Genomic DNA, 22,092 nt, shown 5'->3' with positions numbered 1-22,092 from the left:
CATGAAAGTGAAATGTGAAAGTGAAGTCGCTCAGTCGTGTCCGACTCTTCGCGACCCCATGGACTGCAGCATACCAGGCTCCTCCGTCCATGGGATTTTTCCAGGCAAGAGTACTGGAGTGGGGTGCCAGTGCCTTCTCTGGTACATATGCCTGGTGCCCCTCAATTGTCAACAGTCTTCTCATTTACAAACTTGAAAAAAAATAATATCAGTTTTCTAAGCGTGGTTGTTAAGATAGTTTATGGAGTTTTGTTCTGTGCTAGGAGAGAGAAACAGTGGCCTCTCCCAGCTGCGGGATGTGATCCTTACTAATCTAGCTGAACAACTTCAAAACAACCGATTCGGCAGCGAGGAGGAGGATCATTACAGGTGATGTGATTCACTGCTAGCCTTTTCTTAGTGTTTTCCTCAGTAATTAATTTACGCTTAAATGTGTTTGATCATCTTGAGGTTCCTATAATATCTTTTGCTATAATTAGCATGTTAAGTCTAAACTGTGAATCAACTGAAAGATAAAAAAAAGTCCCACAGTTGCCCTAATAAATGATAATAGCACATTTCAGTTTTATGAATAAAATAGCTTGAGCCTGGCAAAAAGGGTACTTAGCGGAAGTAACAAGTGGAGCTTATTTAGGAAATTTTGGTAAAGGGCATCATCTAATTGCTGGTCTGTGAGAGGGTGGGAGGTGTGGCTAGAGCTGATGAGTAGAGGAAGGTATGTCTCTGCTATTTATAAAATACTTGAACTAGGTGCTTGAGTACCACTGTGTTTCCATAAATTTGATTTAGACAGTATATCTAGTTGTTAGCATCATTACTAAGTAAGATGATTCACTTACACAGCCAATGAATTTTTTGTATTTGATATTTGTCATCTTGTACTGATTGTATAAGTTTTACCCTTTTATTAGTTAACCATCAGTATCTTACTGTTACATTTTTCCTACATTTTAAAGACTAAATGATGAACTTTTACACTACATTCTGAAGATTGTTGTACGAGAATCCTGTATCTTAATCACCAAGTGCCAAACTGTCTCTAAAGATGATTTTCAAAAACTCCTTTCAACTGTGCCTGTAAGTAAAAATGTGTTTAATGAAAGCAAAATTATATCAAGTGTCCTTGTTTTCATTTTACCATTTTGAAGTATGTGTGTACACACATACTTATACACATACTTTTCCAGGATAGACTTAATTGACGAAAGTCAATGAATAACTGTGCTTGTATTAGAAATGTAGAACTAGATAAATCCACTTAGAGTACTTTCTCCAAAGACTTTATTCCTCCAGCTTAAATATCTTAATGCAATAAATTGTTAGACTGAATTTGGATGTTTTTATTTTGTTTAAAATACTGGGGATTTTCCTTCTATTAATTTTTAATTTAGCGTTGTTTTCTAAACCAGCAGTGGTATATAGAGACTGATAAGAACCAAAAGATTCTTTTAAGGGTTTGGGTAGAGTCTTCTGTCACAGAAATGCATGTGCGGGGGAGAGTGGGGAAGAGGAATTACTTATTAAGAGGCAGAAGTTCAAGTATCAGAGTGATTAGTGAGCGATGTATAGCAGAAAGCAGAAAGTTATGATAAATGTATTGAAATAAGTCACCTGAAAAACTAACTTGGTCTGTTTTCTGTACTTTCTCTTTTGCTTCCCTTATCAAAATCTTTTAAAAACGTGAGCCCTTCTTTTAGTAGAGTTTAGATCATTTAAATGCCCTTATTTGTATTAAAGGCCGCATCCTCCTGCCTGCGCTATCTGATGGCAGTTCAGAACCACCTTCTCAGTAACACTATTTTGATTAAGCCTGATGAGAATGATGACAGTGACAACTCCTTGCAGGGAGAGACATTGAAGGTACAGGTAAACACCAAGCTTTATTCTAACGATGCTTTCTACCCAATGTGTAAAAGCACAGCTTAACTGGCTAAATTTCTGTCTATGATGGTGTCAGAGTTCACCAAGTGGCCTGTATTTTTGTGTGAGGTAATATTAGGTCACACATTTCATAGATTTTTATGTCATTGCACAGTGGTTACCGTATTTGTGACACTCCCATAGTGTGTCATCCATGAGCTCCTATCAGTCTTTTTGTGGCTTTATTTTCATCTGTTTTTAAGAATTGGCACTTAACAAGTGGTCTCATATTCACCTGAAAAGTTAAGTATAAATATATGTATGTATATGTAAGATATAGATAAATGAATCTGGGAGCATAACATTTTAAACAGTTGTGACATCTTGGCTGGTTTATTATGTTCTCTTGATTCAGATAACTTTAAAAAGGTGATAATTTTCTCATACTTCTTATATTGAATAATTTCTTAACCTATAGTTCATTTGATTTTCAGTAATTATTTTTAAGTTAGCTTCTGTGTAAACTCAATAATTTGTTCCCACGTGGCAATTTATAGCAATCCACAGATTTTTTTTTTTAATAGCCGTGGTTGTTATAATCTTGACAGATGCTTGAGGCTGTTGTTTGCATTGTCCTTCAGAATTTTATCTTCATGGGAGAATTAGAGAAATCCATAAGAACTTGGTTCTTCTTTAAAATGTTGACTAAAATGCACTGAAAAATTAACCAAGAAAGCTACAGCTAAAGATAAAAACCGCTGTAGTTTGCCCTTTTCTTGCCCTTTTATACACACACACACATAAAAGAGTTCATACATCTGCTAGCTCATATTTATGGATTTTATCTCATTATGTAATCAGTTTTTAAACAGGCAGGAATACATGAATTAGTCATTTAAATTGATGACACTTAAGTTAAAAGTGCCCTAATTTCCTAATCAGTATAAAGGGGGCAAAGCCTTTCCCTTGCGAGGCTGCTGTGAGGACTGGAGCTGAGGCCTGTGCAGGGCCTGATGTGCTGCAGCCCGCAAGCAGCAGACGAAGGCTGACAGGATCTCGTGTGGTCAGTTCAGAATGCTTTTCTCTTAATGATCAAAATGTCTGAATAATACCCCCAAAAGACCTCGGAAAATTCCAACAACAAAAACCAGTGTTTTGTATTTGAAAGGCTAAATGTTGTAAATCCTGAACTCCTGGAAGGAAATACTCCTGGTAAAGGCAGAATAGGCTGGCTTGTCTAGGAATTCTGGGGGAAAAAAAAGATACACATTTCACATGAAGGGTTAGAGTGGTTGTATTTTTTTTTCTAATAGGAAATAACTGTCAACTAAACATTTCTGTGATCTTAACTAGTGTTTCTTAACACATTATTCAGTACTTGTACTCCCACGAACTCTCTAATAGTTATTCTTAATGTTTAATAGCCTGTAACTGCCTGCTACTTTCACTGAATTTTTTAACTTGCCTGTTTTCAAGTGTAGTGGTTTAAAACGTTAAGTAAGAAGGTCACCTGCACTGTTTCAGAATGTCGTGTTTCAGTCTCATTTTATCCACCACCTCTCCATGTGCCTTTCGCTGTTGTGTCTCTCTCTCTAGCTGCCCTCATCCTGCCCACGGCACCCCTCCACCTGGACGGCCTCTGGGCTGGTCACCGGGAGCTCTCCTGTGCTGGAGGGGACGGGAGAGACGCCTTTTCTCCCAGGGACCCCGTGTGCTCCCCGTGAGATGATGTGTATTTCTGTCAGCACGCCAGACCTTAGCCTCCCAGCTCAGATGGTTCCTTGCCATCCTTAGTGGAACTTACTGCATTGGGCTTACTCTGGCCACTTCATTATTGAATTTGGAAACGCATCATTAAATACATCATTTTGTGTTGTCATTGTGAGTGTATCGTCATCACAGAGCTTAAAAATAATTGTATGATGTTTCCTACCTAGGAGCTAAAGGTCAGTATTTTGGCTCTTGCCACCCAAATCCTGACTGGATGTGATGAAGTGTTGGAAATGCTACAGCAGGTCACAACTGCCCTCATAAATAGTGACATACCTGACCGGGAGCAGAGGTGAGGACTTGGGTTGTGAACTATGACCTGCTGCCCTTCAAGAAGAAGAATTTGCTTATGAAAGTGAAATCTTTTAGAACAGAACACCACATGCTCGCTTAATTCTGAGGCGTTTTCATGAGACCAGGTTGAAATGGCAAGTGTTTCAAAGCCAAATGCAGTTGAAATCTTTAATGGGGCTTTTAGGGGGGAGTGGGCTGACAGCCGTGATCTGAGGGTCGCAAGATGTGGACACCATCCTGACACGTGGATCTTTGCTATCTTCATTCCCAAGTTGGCCTTTCCTTTCATTATCCAGCTCAGCGCAGTGTGCACTTAGTGTCCTTGTGGTGAATACTCTAGAGAGGTGAAAGTGACTCAGTGATGCAGATAATAACTGCTCTGCAAAAGATGACACTGACACAATATCCCAAGAATTCACTGTAATTTTACTTCTCCAAATACAGGAGTGATCTATACAGAGGGTAAACCTCTCTTTCCCAGTACTAAAGTTCTTTCTCAGTCCTCCCCATTAAAATTTCTGCTACGGTTTCTTGTCAAAGATGAGTTACATTCTGTGTTTGTTGATTATTTCAGTGCTGAGATGCTGATCTGAAACAGTGTCCCGCAGTGTCTTTTTCCTCCAGTAACACTGCCTGTCCCATGTCCCTGTTTCTTGCCCACTCCCAGAGGGCAGGTGGGCAGGCTAGAACTGCAAACAGTATGATCCAGAAAGACATCGCACTGGGGCTTGTTGGGACATGTCAGGTTCACTGTGGGCAGATCTGCCCTGGGGAGGACGTACAGTCCAAGAGCCGGGGAGATGTGAGGGATGTCTCTGGTTCCAACTCCACCATCCTAAATAGTTTAGAGAATTTACATAACCCACATGTTTCTTCGGATGAGTCACATACCTTCATTCTTTGAGCAGAGGATGAGTTATTAAGAATAGGATTTTAGGTAATCATTTCACAATATATACATATATCAAATCATTATATTGTACATCTTAAATTTATACAGTGATGTCAGTTATATGTCAATAAAGCACGGGGGGTGGAGGGAAGAGCATGATTTTAAAGACAAATTAAAAATCTACTTGCCTCTGTCCCACATGGGAACCAGTTTCTCTAGGCAGCTGAGTCAGTGTTGTAGCCATTCTCTGTCTCCTTCCCAGAGATTCAGTGCAGCACTGCAACCTGCAGCCCCAGAGCTGAAGGAACTTGCAGGTGTTAACTAGAGTAGCTGTTTGCATTTTAGAACCCATTTATAAGTGCTTCGAAGGTACTATGAAATGCACCATAGAAACTTGGTAGGGCAAAAAAAATCACAGTTCAAAGGTAAAATCTATTACTAGATTTCTGTTCTTTCCCTCTCCCTCGTGGGAGGTGGGACATTTGTAGACTGAATTGTTGGAACAATAAAGGCTTAGCTAGTACCAGGAGATGCAGTTTAAGAGAATGTGTCAAAGAATAAGGATAGTGGCTTCTTCTCATGCCTGAGAATTGATGAAGCTGTATGTTTTCTTGAACTTTTGTAGGTTAAAAGGCTTGGAACAAGTTACTAAGGCTACTATGCTTGGTCACCTTCTCCCAGTGTTACTCACTTCCCTGATGCATCCAAATTTACAGACTTTGACCATGGCCGATGCCCTGATGCCTCAGCTAGTACAGCTGGTACTCTATACCAGTCAGGTATGATCCTAAGGTGTGCCAAAGTGAACTGCTCTTTGGGAGCGGGAAATAAATAAAGGAGCAATGAAGCAAAACATCGTGTCATAAAAATAAGTTGAACTAGTAAGGGAAAACTGTGTGACTAAATTACTTACTGCATTCTTTTAACAAATATTAATTGCCAGTGAACTGTAAAAATGCTATCTATGGTGCAACTAAGATCCTTCCATTATATTTAATCTCCTGAGCTCTTGCTGGATATTGGTAACGAATATAAATGATATGTTCCAGAGTTAAAATGATATTAAGTGGTCTAAGTAGCAAAGTATTTCTTAGTGAAAGAGAACAGACTGGGATTGTGAAAAGATGACTTAAGTGAGAATTCTAAGTTTGACTCTAGTACCATCCAGATGGGCATCCCTGATAGCTTAGTTGGTAAAGAATCTGCCTGCAATGCAGGAGACACCGGTTTGATTCCTGTGTCAGGAAGATCTGCTAGAGAAGGGATAGGCTACCCACTCCAGTATTCTTGGACTTCCCTTGTGGTTCAGCTGGTAAAGAATCTGCCTGCAATGCAGGAGACCTGGGTTCAATCCCTGGGTTGGGAAGATCTCCTGGAGAAGGGAAAGGCTACCCACTCCAGTATTCTGGCCTGGAGAATTCCATGGACTGTATAGTCCATGGGGTCGCAAAGAGTCAGATACAACTGAGCGACTTTCACTTTCACCATCCAGATAACTGACATGTAAGCACTTTAGGACACAATGCTTTTGTATTTCAGACGGCTTTGCTGCTTAAAACCCAGTGTCCGATTTTTGCCGAAGTGGGCTGTTCCCCATGTGGTGCATCAGACCAGAAGGGCAGACTCTTGCCGGATGAGAGGTAAGGAGCACTGCTTCCTGCTTCCTCTGCCATGTAAGGAGCACTGCTTCCTCTGCCATGTTTTCTTCTGGTGAAAGCCTACTACTCCCTTTGTAGTATTCCCTTTGTGATTTTTCTAACTGGGAAAAGAAAGAGACTTCAAGGTCAAACCCTTACAGATAATTATAGAATGGCTTTGGAAATTATAGGAACAGGTTAGAATAAATTTCCCTGCAGATCAAGAGATTAGTTCAAAACTGAAAAATTTTCGTATACTGATGATGGAGATATACAGTTTGACAGTTTCTTAAAGAGTAAAAATATATCTACCATGTGATCCAGCTATTCCACTTCTAGGTATGTACACAAAAGAAAAGAAAGCAGAGATTGTTACAGAGACTTGTGTGGGAAGGTTCACACAACAGCTTTAGTTAGAATAGTCCAAAATAAGAAACAAGTCCAAATGTCCATCAACAAGTGAAAGGGTAACACACTGTGGTATATCTGTGTAGTGGAATCCTACTCAGCAATAAAAATGAATGAACCACTGATATTTTCAACAACACAGATGAGTCTTAGAGTACTTAAGCTGAATGAAAAAAGTCAGAGCCCTCTAAGAAGTACAAACTGTATGATTCTACTTATGTAAGATTTACAAAATACAAACTAATTTCCAGTGAAAGAAAATGAAGAAGTGACCACCTGGATTCCCATTAGAAGGAGGAGACTTCAAAGGTGTATACAGAAGGCTAAGCTTATCAAAATGTACACTTTAAATATGTGCTATCTGTTATATGTCAATTACATCTCATTAAAGCTGTCTTTAAGAACATTGATCAGAAAGGAAGGACTTCCTGGTTTTTCTAGAGCAGCATGCTATCCAGTTGAACTTCGTGTGGTGATAAAAGTCTGTATCTTTGTTCAGTGCTGTCGGCCACGGCCACCTGCTGTTATTGACCTCTTTCTGTGTGGCCAGTGTGGCCAAGAAACTGAATTTTACGTTGTGTTTCATTTAGATTCAATTTAAATGGCCACACTTGACAAAGTAACCCCCACGTCGGATAGCGCAAAGCTGAAACAGAAAAAGAGAATTCCGCAACAGCTGAGTTTAGGGAATAGGAGTTTGTATTCCACAATACAAACTTGGGCTGTGAAGAACCTGAGAGTTGAATTACAATAGAGAAGAGGACCTTTGAAGGCATTTTTCTTTAGTAAAAATTACAGTAAAAGTAGTCATGTAGACTCATGGGGTTTTCAACAGTTGGCATTTTAGTTATCAACGAGAGGAGACTTTGTAGGATCCTTCTTGTGCAATTTGGAAAGTGGCTAGTCTTAAAGGCCCTTTACAGTATCTTTTTTTTCCCTTGAGGAATTTTAAATGCGAGTTGGCAAAGTCGTCTTCTTCTGGTTATGAATTCGGCTTCTCCCTTGAATAAAAGGGGCGGGGGGAATGCAAATATATTGTCTAACAAAGAAAAAAGAACCTTAAATATAGGAGTTTAAAAAACATTTCTGGGGACTTACGTGGTGGTCCAGTGGCTAAGACTCTGCACTTATACTGCAGGGCAGGCCTGGGTTTGATCCCTGGTCGGGGAACTAGATTCCGCATGCTGCACAGTGCAGTGCGGCCAATAAATAGGGAAAAGGTTTTTTTGTCTGTTTTTGGTTACAGTGTTATCATACTGCATGTTGTAGAAAATTAAAGCAAAATTTCCTAACCTTTCGTATTTTACTGTGTATACATTTTCCTTTCCTTGCTGTTAAGCTCTTTGTCTGGTTTTAGAATGCTGGAAGAGAAGGAGGAGCCAGGGTTTCTCACTGGTTTAAAGATTCCTGCTCCATGGGCTGCTGGGAAGACTGTGGAAACAGTCCACCCTGTCAGAGACAACTATAAATTTAAAGAAACCGTCCACATCCCCGGAGCTCGCTGCCTGTACCTTAGATTTGATAGTAGATGCTCTTCGCAGTATGACTATGACAAAGTAAGCAAGAACTGATTTAGTATTGGTTTCACCTCTAATAAGCTGTTTTCTTTAGATGCTTCTTATTTTTCTTTGCTGCTGGTCACCATTCTTGACTTATTTCTGCCTGTCTGCAGAAATCTCTTAGGGAGAACTTTCTAAGATAATGCCTTAAAGGGTAGTGACTGGCAGAGTCAGAGCCAGCACCTCTACAGTCTAAGAGCAGTGTTTTAATGACGTGTTGAAACTGGACTTTTATAAGCTTTCAAAAGTGTATATCCAAGTCAGAGGAAATTCTCCTTTGCATGCTGTTTACCTCTTACCTTCCCTCTGTGCTTGGGATTCCTGTAGATGTGAGTGTCCATTCACTTCAAAAGGTCTCGCTGCCCAGTTCTTGGGGCTTCTCATGTATCTTTTGGGAGAAGGTGGCTTTGTATAGAGGGGCTTCAGATGTGCCTAGGACCTGGTTCATATTTACTTAAATTATTTGTCTTCTTTGCCCTTACCTCAGGGCCCACATAGTTTGAGGAAGTATAGTTTTTAACCTAGTGGCTTAACAATAGTAAGTAAAAGAAAGCATTTTAGGGGTTGAAGTATTTTCCTTTGTTTCTAATTGTTGCATTGTAAACCATTCTGTTGAACTTAATGTGGAAAGGCTAATAAAATTGTGACATGTAACATACAAGTACAACTGAAGGATTGTCTGATAGTGTTGTATGCACACAGGGTTTTTTTATGTGAATTGTTAACTATCTGTTGTCTTTTTCTGTGAACTGTACAAGGACAAATGATCTTAAACCCCTTCAAGGGAGAATTTTAGGGTAAAAATAGAGAACTTGTTAACTGTAAATAGTGAGATGATGAAACACATTACTGGGCAAATTATAGTATCCTCTTTTCCCCCTTACCTTCTAGGATAGTGAAGATTCCCAGATGTCCAGAGGGATTTAAGACTTGCCCCTCAAACTCGCCTTAGCTAAAAGCAAGAGAATTTAGAAAATTCTTTAGTGGGTTTTCCAAAAAACATACCTCCTGGTATCAGTCTATCCCACTTCATAGATCCTGGCAGTAGCTACCCCTATTTCCTACATTCATTTAATAATTATTCAAAATGGAAATGGAAGATGTTACCATTTTAGCTGGTGTCATTTTGTTTCTCCTTTTAAAAAAATAGTAACCTGCATCTTCTGATGTGAGCAGATCACCTGCCGTAGACATTAGTGTCAAATGTGGGGGCTCAGGGAGGCTTACTACATGGATAAAAGTAACACTTACTTTTCCAGTGGTCCCTGGCTGGTGTACCCCAAAGGTGCAGAAGGGTAAGAAACCACAAAGTGATGAAGCATCTAGGGCTAAAAGTGCAGCTTTTAGATCTGAACTGAACTCAGTGGTGGTCAGAATACACGTTACAAGACAGAATTTGGTATTTACAGAAGCCAGAGCCTTCTTTCTATGAAAGTATTTGAGTGCCAAATGACCTCTAAATGTTTTTCTTGCATGTTATTAATAGAAAGTTTGTTAACCATGTATAAATGAATAGCTTTTATTAAAGAAAAATGCTGATACATGAAAACTGACCCAAGAAGAAGCAGCCCCTTTTCTGACCCAAATTTGTGTCATTTTCTTTTTATACCATTAAGCAACATTCTTAGAATACATGGCTTATTTTCAATTTGTTGCATCTTTTAAAATATTCACTCATTAAATTTTTTTGACTTTTGTTGTGTTAGCTATAACCATCTTACCATCTATATTTGCTCACTTTATTAATTTGGGGGAGGATTTAAGGGGCAAACTATGCCTGTCATTAATGGGATATATCTCATTACTTAAAATTAAAACAGATTTTAAAAAAATATGTACAGTAGCTGAGTATAACTATTTTAATGTGAGGTCCCCAAGCCAATTAAATTGTGCTAATATTTGTTACTACTCTGAGGCTACCCTGTAAATACCAATGGCTGATTGCATCTAAACCAGTATCAGTTGTACCTAAAGAAAAAAATCAGGAAATATTAGTTATATTATAATGACCCCAGTGCCTGGTTATAAATGTGTTTTTAAACAAACATTTTTTTGCAGCCTTTTTATTTGTAGATGTTGTTTTTGTTTTTCTTTTACAGTCTAACAGTATATTTTCTGTTTTGAAGTTGGTGATATACGCGGGGCCTAACACAAACAGTAGGAAGGTTGCTGAGTATGGAGGCAATACACTGGGATATGGCAGCCGTAGTGTCTTAGGAACTGGTTGGCCGAAAGACTTGGTAAAGGTATGGTATTCAGGCACATTTGCTTCCTAGAAAAGAAAATGACCTTGCGTTCCTCATGGGCCCAAGTATTAACTGTAACTCTAGAGAAAATTTGCCATGGGGACTCTTATTGAGCTGGGGATCTTGGATAGGCCTTAAACTCACTAGAATGAGCTTCCTTTCACTTGTAAGACATCAGACCCCTATCCACTCCAGAACTTGAATCTTTTCCATAGGTCGCCCCATGGGCTAAGATTGTCACAGCATCTCTTTCCCTGGCCATGGAAAGGACGTCTAGTTCTTCCTGCTCACTTGTTCTCTAGACTCCCTCATGAGGGGTGTCCTAGAACCACAGGGCTGTTGCCTTTCTAAAATATGGAATCAATGTTTTCAAATGAACTGGGAACTTGAGAGCAAAAACAGTGATCCATTCTCATACTGATGAGATTGGAGCCATGCTTTGTAATGTGGGCCTCAACTTGAACTATGTCTACCTAGAATATAAATATGAACGGAAATGCCCACTGAGACCTGCAAACCTCTCCAGAATCTGTTCCCAGAGCCTTTATCTCAAATACATTACATAACTGCTTTAATTCAGCCACAGGCAGCAAGCTACCTCCAAATGGGTAGTCCAGATGCAGCCAAATCCAGATTAGCACAAGACTTAATTGTTCTCTGATTTCCTGCATTTTGTCTCTTACTCGTGTTGTTGGTTCTACAACACAGAGCGTGGTCTTTCAGCACTCTCTCTGTGTTCTTCAAGACACTGTCTATTTGCCCACCTTATTGGCACAAATGAGGTGGTAAAAGTGGAAAGAGGAAGGCAGAAAGCACAGAAACCTGGGGAATTTATTGAAATTAGGCTCAAGATTTTATCTTTACTCTGGTCCCACTGTTGGGCAATTGTGGCCCATTTCACAGATGCCTCATTCCCAAAGCTCCCTGGTCAGGAGAGATAGCTGAAAGGTTGGTTTCCAGCTGAGAGGGGATGGAATTTGAATCAAAAACCAAGTGAGGAAAGGAGTCAAATATTGCTGTGGTCCTTTTTGAAAGTAAATCTCTAAAATTCATTGCTCTCTTGCAAATTGTGTGTTTTGTTTTTAAAGTGCATTTTCCCCCCTTAAATTTTAAGGTGGAAGGAGATACAGTCACCTTCTCCTTTGAAATGAGAAGTGGCCGTGAACACAACACTCCCGATAAGGCTATGTGGGGCTTTGCTTGCACAGTTCGCGCTCAGGTATTTGAATCTAACCACTGCTGTGGGCAGAATGTACTTTCTCCTGTGTGCCTTGGTTACATGCATCATATTTGCCTTGGAAACAGGGCAGAATATGAGCTACTGTTTCATCCATCTCTTCCTCTTGGCTGTAGTAAGACCATTAACAGAAGTTATAGTTTTATGGAATAAAACTAGCTAAGACCTAAAATCAGTATAGCACCACAGAAAGAATCCCTTGTTAGGGGCCCATCTTCAAAGCCTGGGGAGGTGGTCTGCTGCTAGCACCTCTCCAGAGGGTGAGGAAGACTCGAACACCTGATAGAAGTAAGCACTTGGATTCTGCTTTTCAAAGTAGTAGGATTGGATTCTTTTTATTCAGTTCCCAAAGGCTCTTCTTGCCAGTCTAGATCTGTCTGTGCTTAGTTACTTGTGTTACACTCTGTATATAGCTTAAGTCTACTCCTTTTAATAGTGCCAGTTCCTTTCCTCCCAGGAATCTATTTAAATAAATTCTTCTCCCACCTGGAAAAAGAGAGGAAGAGAGAGTAGTAAGAGTTCTCCTAACCCCTCTAGTTGATGGATTTGGATAACGCATTTTAGCACTGGGAGGTTAATTAAGTTTAACCAAGCCAAGACTCTCTAGAGTGGGATTATCTGCTAGAATGTAAGCTCCGTGAGGGCGGGCATCTTCATTTTGTTCTCTGCTTTCTCTCAGGCACCTAGCACAATGGCTGGTACACACTAGGCACTCAGTAAATATTTATTGAATGAATTCAGTATAATCATTGACAGCATCTTTGTTCAAGCACAGGATGGAGGTGACAAAACACAATAGTGATTTATACCTGGATAGGTACAGCAGAGAGGAAGCTATCCAAAAAATCTTGCATGTGTTTTGTGCTGTTTCTAATATGGAGTCTTATCGGCTCTTCTCTCTCCAGAATTGTGTTGAGACTTCACCCTGTGGTCATTCCAGTGCCACCATCTATCTCCTCATGGTGTTGGGTGCTGTCTCTGTGTCCTGTAGCAATGATACTTGATGCTGCTCTGTGAGCCCTCGTGGTTGGGGACAGTGCAGCGTGATGCAGCGCAGGTGACATGCTCCGCCATGTAACTGACCAGTGCGGTTTGCCCTGTCTGCATTGTAGGAGTCTTCGGAGGATGTGTCAGGAGGCTTACCCTTTCTGGTAGACCTGGCTTTAGGTCTATCTGTGTTAGCTTGTTCCATGTTAAGAATCCTATACAACGGACCAGAAATTACCAAAGAAGAAGAAGCCTGTCAGGAGCTGTTGCGGTCCAAACTTTTACAAAGGTAACCAAGGCTTCAAATCAGACTGGTTTTGCTCACAAAGGAAAGAGGACTTTATGTGAAAAACTGCTTTTAGTACATTTCCCAGCTGATCAGGCCTACTGCCTGCCAGTCCTGTGGGTATCTCTGTGTCTAAGAAATAAGATGAAAATTACACCAAAGTGCCTTTGGCCCTTCCTGTACTAAATGTGAAATTGCAGCCTTGAACTGTGTAAGCTTTTCTCCAACCCAAATATCGTATAATTAAATTAAAGGATCCGCAAAAGGATGGGCAGATGGATGATAAAGCAAACAGAGCAAAATGTTTATTCTAGAATCTCAGCTGTGTGTATTTGTGTATTAACCATGTATTTCCTTCAACTTTTCTATATATTTAAAAGTTTGCATAATAAAATGTTGGGGAGCAGGCAGAGGCGCAACGATGGGGTTTCTTGTAATGCTCATTTTTCTTTAGCCTCTGGAGGAGGTTTGATGAATAAATTCTTAGCACATAGTGTGATCCTTCATATGCTTAATATATCTGCAAATGTTAAGTAGCTTCCCAGAGAGAGGAGGAGGTGAAGAATCTCTTTTCTCTATGCTCAGGTGCCAGTGGCAGGTAGAGGCCAACGGTGTGATCTCCCCTGCCCTTACTCCAAGCCCATCTCCGCTGCCTCTGACCATCGAGGAAGACAGAGAGTTCACTTACCCCTCTGATGTCCTCGTGCCTCCTGTTGGAAGCTACTTTGACCTGCCCCGGATCAGGCTGCCTCCAGGAATCATGATAAAGCTCAGGGAAATTTCTGGGCGTGCTAGACCACAGTTTAGACCAAGTATAAAGTATGTTGCTATATAGCATTTTATTTTCCCAATGAAAAAATGGTTAAACAAGTGAAGGGGATGTATTTCTTTGTATAGTCTAGCAAATTAATCTTTAATTTATTTTTATTTTATTTTCGCCGTACCGACTGGTATGCGGGATCTTTGTTCCCCAAGCAGGGATCAAACTCATGCCCCCTGCATTGGAAGCGCAGAGTCTTACTCACTGTACCACTAGGGACATTCTTGAACCTTTAATTTTACATATACTTAATGAATGTTAACCAGATATTGTGAGGAGTACCCCAGGTGGTATTCCAGGTCAGCAGGCTTCAAAGTGTGGACTGTCAGTCAGCAGCAGTAGTATCACTTGAGAATTTGTTAGTTCTTAAGCCCCATTTCATACCTACTAAATCAGAACCTCTGAGGATGAGGCCCAAGTTTTCACAAGTTTTCCATATGATTTTGATACAGGCTAACATTTGACAAGATCTAGGTTTTTTTCAGGTGGTTTGACCTTCTACTTTAAGGTAGTCATCAACTTTAGTTTCCATGGAGTCTGGAGGCATTTATTTATTTTTGATGCCCAGAGAGATGCTAATGGTCTTTAAAATGTGAGGTCTTACAGTGACAAATGTCTTTGTGGTATTATTGCTTAAAGACAAGTCTGTTTTGCAGGCCTCTGTTCTGCCTTCCGAGGCAAGATTGGCCATTTCAGAGAGAAAAATTTAAAGAATAGATGAAATTTAATGTGAAAAAATACAAAAGCACCATTGTTTTCAGCCTAATATCCATAATGCCCAAAATACTGTGAGCCATAATACTGTATAAAATGAATTGGCAGATAAATGGTGCCAAAGATCTTTTATTAGCATTAGATCTATTCCAACTTTAACATAACTCCAACTCAAAATTTTACAAATAGTAGAAAAGTCTGTTTAATTGGATTCTCAGCTTCATTGGCTAGTGTCAGTTTTACCAGTTAAATATATTAAGTTATTGCCAGCTTGTCATGAAAGCCATCATAATGTTCATGCCACTTTATTGTACTAAAGATGATGTGGTGAATATTTAACATACTTAAAGTGACATTCTTCCATCTATAAAAATACAGTGTTGGTACACTGAGAGCATGGCATGTATCTGACTAGTTTCCCTTGTGATCACAGAGAAGTAATTCAGCCAGATGTGATGGAGGAAATGGTGGTATCGTGTGTTATCAAGCACTTGAACTTAGTTGATGCACTGCAGTCCCTAATAAATTTCCAGTATCAAGAAGAGCATGCTGAGGAATATGATTTACTGTGTAAAATCATGGGAGAGACATTTAAGAAACTCAATGCCATGGAGAGACAGCTGCAGGTAAGTGAAAGTCAAAGCATTTAGATGTCTCTTATAACTGTTGGAAATGACTTCTTTCCTAGAAATTTAACGATGTTTAAAAAGTGATCTGAAAAAAAAAAAAAGAGAAAAAAATATTAAATAACTATATTCTGTAATAGGAACTAACATAGTGGAAAAAGAAGTATCTAAATTTTAAAAAGTTATTGCGACTGAAATTTCTAAAGTCACAAATTCTTTATTTTGCATCTAGTTTCACGTTGTTTTCTATTTTAATATGTCAGAGTGTTGCGGAATTGGAACAGAAATGGCAGAGTGAAGTTGATGATGCTGTGCAGGGGAAACTGGAGAACAATATGCCTTTCTTCTATGACTACCATTTTAACGAGGTGAGCAAGTTATATGACTCATCACTGAGCATTGCTGTTTGTCATATTGGGTCGGCCAAAAAGTTTGCTGAGGTTTTTCTGTAACCTGTTTCAGAAAACCCAAATGAACTTTTTTGGCCAGCCCAATACAATGATGTATATACTGTGTGTGGAAATAAAAAAAATGTCATTCTTAAAATGTTGCATACCTTAAAATGTACCCAATCTCTAAATAAGGTTAAATAAAGTTGATTAGATTAACATGTCAGTGATACAAAGAGTCACTCAAGTTTTTCAACTGATTAATAGTTTTAGAAAGCAGGTATTATCATTGTCAAATTCTGCTTTCAAGCCTGTTTAAAAAAGACACGAGTTACAAGCAATAAAGAAATCCCTGGAAAGTAGTCAGTGCCATTTTTAATCATTAAAATATCAAGTAGTAACTTATAAATGTGCTTCTGGTGTAGAAACATGGACCAAAGGTGGGTTTTTGTCCCTGAAATTTTCTGTTCCTTTTAACACGTACAGTAAAATTCGGTTTTTGCAGATCCTGCATACCATCTTTTCTTGATTTTTCCTTCTTTAGAACAAAATGAAAGAACTAGAACTTTTGTGTTCAATGAAGGAAGTCTCCTTTGATGGAAATGATCTTGAAAACATGGTGCTATCTCTGAGGTTAGTGATGTTAGTAACTGTGTAAAGCTAATTTATCACCTTGATGCTCAAAATAAAATGCAAAGATCGTATCTCTTAACAGATATTTTTAAAAATATTATGCATTCGCTAAATATTTTAGAGTTGGAACTTCTTTGGTATTTGAAAATTCTGATTTTAACCTTCAAGAGTTAGCATATAGGCACCTGAAACTGGGCAAGAGGAACTAAAACTGGCCACAGTTAAAGCACTGCCTTCCTTGGATGGGGCAGGGAGAAGGCGGGCAATATTCATCAGGTTACTTCCATTTAGTTTCTCCTCTGTCTTCTCATACCCTCTGTGATTAAACACTTTGGCTTTGGTAAAGCAGAGGACGACTAAATGCACATCAGTCTTTCTTTATAGGGAGAAGTTCCTACAAGAAGCGAATTCTCTTATTCAGAAACCCTCGCACCCACTGGCTAAAACGAAGACGTTGGTGAAGAGTCTAATGAACCGAGCCGAGCTGTTGCTACATGTCACCATTGCGGCCCAGTCTGGCCTCACCAGAAGCATCTCAGGAACCCCAGCGGAAACACCGGGTACTGCTGACAGCAAGCCCTGCAAGGCTCTCTGCGCTAGTCTGTTCATAAAACATACACTAGCTATTTAAAAAAAAAGAAAGAAAATAACTCTTGTGTACTTGTAGAAAGGAAAAAAGGAAATTTCAATGTTATTTTGCTTTTTACTTTTTCCAGCCAAGAAATACTTTCCATTGAAGTCATGTGGTGCTTTGTGAGTCATCTGAGCATTGGGGGTACCTTGTCACCTGCCTTGTCTAGTTTTGGAGGAGCATCTAAGGAGCACAGTGACATACATTTTTATAATCCAGTGATCCTCACTTTTAGATTATGGATTATCATTTTCACAGTAACATAATTAGTCAACTTTGTGAATCCTGTACTTCAGTACAGAGGAAACTGAGTTTGCATTTCTCAGAGGAAACTGAGTTTGCATTTCCTCTTTAGTAATTATGTGGAACCTTCTAGCATAAATTTGCACTATTTTTTTCCTGGTCACGTTTTAATTGTTAACCTGAAAATGCATTTCTCAGAGAAATCAATGAGTCTTCTTACTTAAGTCAGATCCACAACACTGGGCAGACCCCATAATAGCAAGTGTTAATTCTCACTCTGAGAAAATAAGTCATAAACATATTCTTAAATGAAAGACTCCATGTTGTCTAGCCCCATTGCCCAATGAACACTATGGAACAAGTGAACTTGTTTTTATCCCAACTGACTGCCCAGGGCTCCTCTCACTAGGGAGAGAAGTCTAGGATGACTCCTAGGTTTCTGATCCCAGTAATAGGGTTTCCTTCCCTGAGAACATCAGGGGAAGCTTTCCAGACATGAGATAATGATCACATGCTAAGGTGATCTGCTGTGCCATGTCCCTGGCTGTGTTAGCCTGTGTTCACTCAGTAAGGCTAGTGGTGCTTTCTAAGAGGCTCTTGGCACCAGAGATGATAAAACAGTAGTTTCCTAAGAGATAATATCTTCAAAAATTAAATTTTTTTTTTAGATTGAAGCTATCTAACTGTTCTTAAGACAGATTCAAAATGACCTCAACTTTCTTAACATCTTTTTTCTTAGCTGATCTTCACATGCAGTTTTGTCTGCTTCCATCAAAGTATTCTTTTACAAAACACCTATTTCCTGGATAGGAGCCATATATCTTATAGGAAGGGCCAGTCAGATTCTAGGAAAAGTCTAATATTTACTCACACCAGCTATGATCAAAGCAGAGGTTTCACCAAATGGCAGTAAGTCAGCAAAGTAAATCCAGGATTAAAGGGGGATCAAAGGCCATCTCTGAAAAAAAAATGATCTGCATTTATTTGAATTAAGATTATTTGCTTCCAGAGACCATTTTCTCTGTCCCCTCTTGATTTTTAGAATGCTTATATTAAAGTTAACAATGGGAATTCCCTGGCAGTCCAGTGGTTAGGACTCCTAGCTTTCACTCCTAAGGACCCTGGTTTAATCCCTGGTTAGGGAACTAAGATCCCACCAGCCACGTGGCCCAGCCAAAATAAATAAAAACATAAAGTTAACACTGTTAGTTTATGAAATTAAATGAATTCTTCAGGCTTTCTTTGGAAACCTGATTTAATAAAAGAATGTGGTTTTTCAAGCTGAAGTAATTTTTAAACTTGGTAATCGAGGTTTAAACCTTGGTTTTCAAATTTTTAAAAAATTGGCCTAAAAATCATCTGTGCATTGTGCTGGCTAGTTTGGGGGCCAATTTCCTGGAAAACAAAGGTACTCATAGTTTGGTGGTTCCTTGTTGGTTTTTGCTGTCACTCTGTCATTCTTACAAATAGGATAGCAGATACATCCAACCTTTTTCTTCCTTTCTGTTCCAGCTTGTAAATCAGCCTCTGAAACAAAGGTGATCTCTCATGCTGTGCGGCAGCCTGTTTTCCTTCGCAGCATGTCGGCTCCTTCTGACCTGGAAATGATCGGTAATGAAGATTTGGAATTTACTAGAGCAAATCAGAGGTAAATAGCTGACGGCCAAGGTCGGATCCCCACGTACTGCCACGCACCCTCACCACAACACACTCCCTGAGCGGGTCTCTTGTTTGGCTGTAGGCGGCGCCACGTGACCAGCCACCGCAGCAGCTCCTTCACGCTCCTGCAGTCATTGGCCATAGAGGACAGCAGGGACAAGCCCACCTACAGCGTCCTGCTGGGGCAGCTGTTTGCTTTCATCGGCACCAACCCTGACCAAGCTGTACGTCATGTTTTTTGTTTGTTGATTTTGTAATATTTATTTGTTTGAGTGTGCCGGGTCTTAGTTGTGGCATGCGGGACTTAGTTCCCTGACCAGGAATCGAACCCAGGCCCCCTCCATTGTGAACTTGGAGCCCCAGCCACTGGACCACTGGGGAAGTCCTTGTACGTCATGTTTTGCTAAGTAGCTGGGTAGCGCGAGAGGTGCTGTGCCGGCAGGAGTCAGGTATCCTTCCTTCTCACGTGTTCAGGTGTCCAGCAGCAGCTTTCTTCTGGCTGCACAGACGAGATGGCGGCGGGGAAACACCCGCAAGCAGGCGTTGGTGCACATGCGGGAGTTGCTGACGGCTGCCGTGCGAGTCGGGGGAGTGACACACCTTGTGGGTCCAGTGACGATGGTCCTTCAAGGGGGACCCAGGTCAGTTGTCTCTGTTAGTTTATCCTGTCCTGTCTGGAATGGGCAAAGGCCGTTCCAAAGATTCCTCTTGGGGCCAAATGTTAGAGCATGGTGTTTGCTAGTGTTTTCCCCTAAAATAATATATTTTTCTAAAAATGGTACAGGATATAATTTAAAAATTCAGCACATGTAACAAAAAGTAAATTCTCCTTACCTTCCTTTTCTAAATTCCACTATTAAGAGCTTGTTTCATCAACTATACACATATAAATAGCTATTTAATTCTCCTTGTATGCTTAAGTGTTTGTGATTTTTTTAAAAAACTCAATTCAGATTATATTTCACGTGCCTTATTGTGATCAGTTGTTCTCCTCAATAAATTTTGGACATCTGTATCTTTTCATGTTTATATGTATAGCTCTGCTTTATAGCTTTTAAGATCTTCACAGAGCTCTATTGTATGGATGGCTATATTTATTTAACTCCTCAGCTGCTGATGAACACATGGGTTCATTCATTCTCTCTTTCACTCTCCATCCTTTCTTTCATCCCTCCTTTCTTCTTCCTGTTTTGTTTTGCTTTTCTATTAACAACAGTGCTGCAGTCAACAACCTTATATACCTATATTTTTGTATACTTTGGTGCTTATTTTTGTTGGATCAAATTTCTAATAACATAATTGTAGATATTAACTTTGAGGAAGGGTTTATAACTTATTTGTGAGAAGTTTTTCCTATACTAATGCCTGACTGGGCTTCAAAGGTACTTAGATAGACATAAAAAAGGCATTCTCTGCAAGGACTGGACTGTAACTGCTGGAGGCTGCTTGGTCCTCCTGACAGCTCTCAGGAACTCTGGCCAAGAAGCAGAAGCAACAGCTGGAGGGCAACATGAACTAGGAGCTAACATGACTGTCTTGAGAAATTTCTGTGTCAATCAGGAGAAGCCAGGTTATTCTTTGGAAACGTACAACTCTCAAAATCTCAGTAGCTTAAAAAACTAAATTTTAGTTTTTGCTCATGTCCCTCACAAGTCTATCTTGGCTCGTGGTAATTACAGAGAGCTCGGGACAGAGGAGGGGTCAACCATCTTGAAAGCTGTCAGGCCCCTTGTCAGAGCTCTGGCTCCTTGGCCAGACTAGTCACATGCCCACCCAACCACAGCGGTTCCCAGAAGGCACAGTGAGTTACACTAATGACTACCACAGCTCACTTCCAGAAGTTTCTCTGTAACACTGGCAGCATTATTCCTTTTCCCCTCATTACATTACATTTCCCTCATGACGTTATTAACGCCATATGTCAGACATTTTAAAAAATGCAGAAAATCCCCAAAGTACAAGATAAAAATCACCTGTAAATCCAGCGTATTAAAATAAAACCCATTAATGTTTTAGCATATTTGTTCAGTCTTTATTCTAACCTTAGTGATCTCCTATAATGGTTTTAGTGCTTATATAGCATTGCATCATATCCTTGAACTTTTGTTAAGCCAATTTCCTATTTTTAAATCATAGTTTTTATTTTGCTATTTATTATAAGCAATATTATGTTGCATATCTTTGTAGATAAATTCAGTTAGTTTTCAACTAACATTAATTGCTGTAGAATCTATCCCAGGTTGTGTTTTTACATTGGGAAAGTCTTATTTCCCAACTGGATTCTCATATTCTGCTAATAATTGGAGTGTGAACTTGCAAAGGACACTTAGCTAATATATTTGTGTCTTGGTTTTCTCATTAGTACAATTGCATTTATAGAATTCATTACTGCATGGGATGAGGTAGGCCTGTCTCAAATGAATGGTTTCATTATTAAATAAATTTGGGAAATGTTGGGTGCCATCCTCCTGCTCCAGGAGATACGAAGGACTTTAAAGCCTTGAGTTGTCCTGGAGTGAGGAACCCTGCTTACCTTTACCTAACCTAGGATTTCCCGGAATATCCTAGAGTGTGGGCATTGTCTCTGAGGCACAGTTAGAAATCCTGCCCAACAGACTTCTGTGGTCCTGCAATTTGGGAAACACCAATCTTCAAGCTTCCTTCAGTTCTGGATTCATCTAGCCACTCTTGCGTTTCTCAGAAGACCTCTCCTGCTTTCGTGTTCGCTGTTGCTGTTCTTGACACGGTTGAGGAAGCCTGAGCTTTGGTTCTGTTTCCTAGAATTGAAGAACTGACCTGTGGTGGGATGGTCGAGCAGGTCCAGGAAGCCTTTGGTGAGACCATGACCTCTGTTGTGTCTCTGTGCGCACGTTACCCTATCGCGTGTGCAAATAGCATTGGACTCTTGTGTACTATACCTTACACCAGGTAAGCAAAGAAATGCTTTTTACTGTATGTAAGTTACACCACAATGTCATCAATTAAATAGAAATATTTTTCTTTATTAAAAATATTTTTTAAAAGGATTTTTTGGTTTTGATTATCCAGTGACACTATCATTCTGATTAAGTGAGCTTGTTGCCTGGCAAACACCTAAAGTTACTATGTAAATTCTTATTGTTGAGTTCCTACATGATCAAACATGGATCCCCATTAGAAATTATGTTACGTTGTCAAAATGGAGAAGTTTGAAGGAAAGAA

The 22,092-nt window shown here is 39.7% G+C and overlaps 1 protein-coding gene across 15 annotated transcripts in view; it reads left to right on the top strand.

The window, feature by feature from the left end:
* HECTD4 (HECT domain E3 ubiquitin protein ligase 4) overlaps positions 1–22,092 on the top strand; it is a 168,933-nt gene that overhangs the window by 89,599 nt on the left and 57,242 nt on the right. For 2 of the 15 annotated variants that reach the window (XM_081546297.1, XM_081546296.1), the window contains exons 15-33: positions 264–369; positions 957–1,077; positions 1,738–1,866; positions 3,798–3,922; positions 5,442–5,595; positions 6,356–6,456; positions 8,201–8,417; positions 10,520–10,666; positions 11,781–11,885; positions 13,016–13,179; positions 13,762–13,995; positions 15,144–15,336; positions 15,600–15,704; positions 16,270–16,358; positions 16,743–16,918; positions 18,745–18,880; positions 18,974–19,115; positions 19,366–19,532; positions 21,673–21,819. In XM_081546297.1, the coding sequence (XP_081402423.1) occupies positions 264–369; positions 957–1,077; positions 1,738–1,866; positions 3,798–3,922; positions 5,442–5,595; positions 6,356–6,456; positions 8,201–8,417; positions 10,520–10,666; positions 11,781–11,885; positions 13,016–13,179; positions 13,762–13,995; positions 15,144–15,336; positions 15,600–15,704; positions 16,270–16,358; positions 16,743–16,918; positions 18,745–18,880; positions 18,974–19,115; positions 19,366–19,532; positions 21,673–21,819 (2,758 nt within the window). The remainder of the gene's footprint in view (positions 1–263; positions 370–956; positions 1,078–1,737; positions 1,867–3,797; positions 3,923–5,441; positions 5,596–6,355; positions 6,457–8,200; positions 8,418–10,519; positions 10,667–11,780; positions 11,886–13,015; positions 13,180–13,761; positions 13,996–15,143; positions 15,337–15,599; positions 15,705–16,269; positions 16,359–16,742; positions 16,919–18,744; positions 18,881–18,973; positions 19,116–19,365; positions 19,533–21,672; positions 21,820–22,092) is intronic. The other 13 variants (XM_081546304.1, XM_081546300.1, XM_081546302.1 and 10 more) reach the window with 13 other exon arrangements.

The sequence above is a fragment of the Giraffa tippelskirchi genome, chromosome 11 (genome assembly GCF_054371585.1).
Source record: "Giraffa tippelskirchi isolate mGirTip1 chromosome 11, T2T-mGirTip1v1.2.pri, whole genome shotgun sequence".
Taxonomy (NCBI): Eukaryota; Metazoa; Chordata; class Mammalia; order Artiodactyla; family Giraffidae; genus Giraffa; species Giraffa tippelskirchi.
The sequence above is the reverse complement of the archived record's forward strand: the minus strand, read 5'-3'. Positions and strand labels throughout refer to the sequence as shown.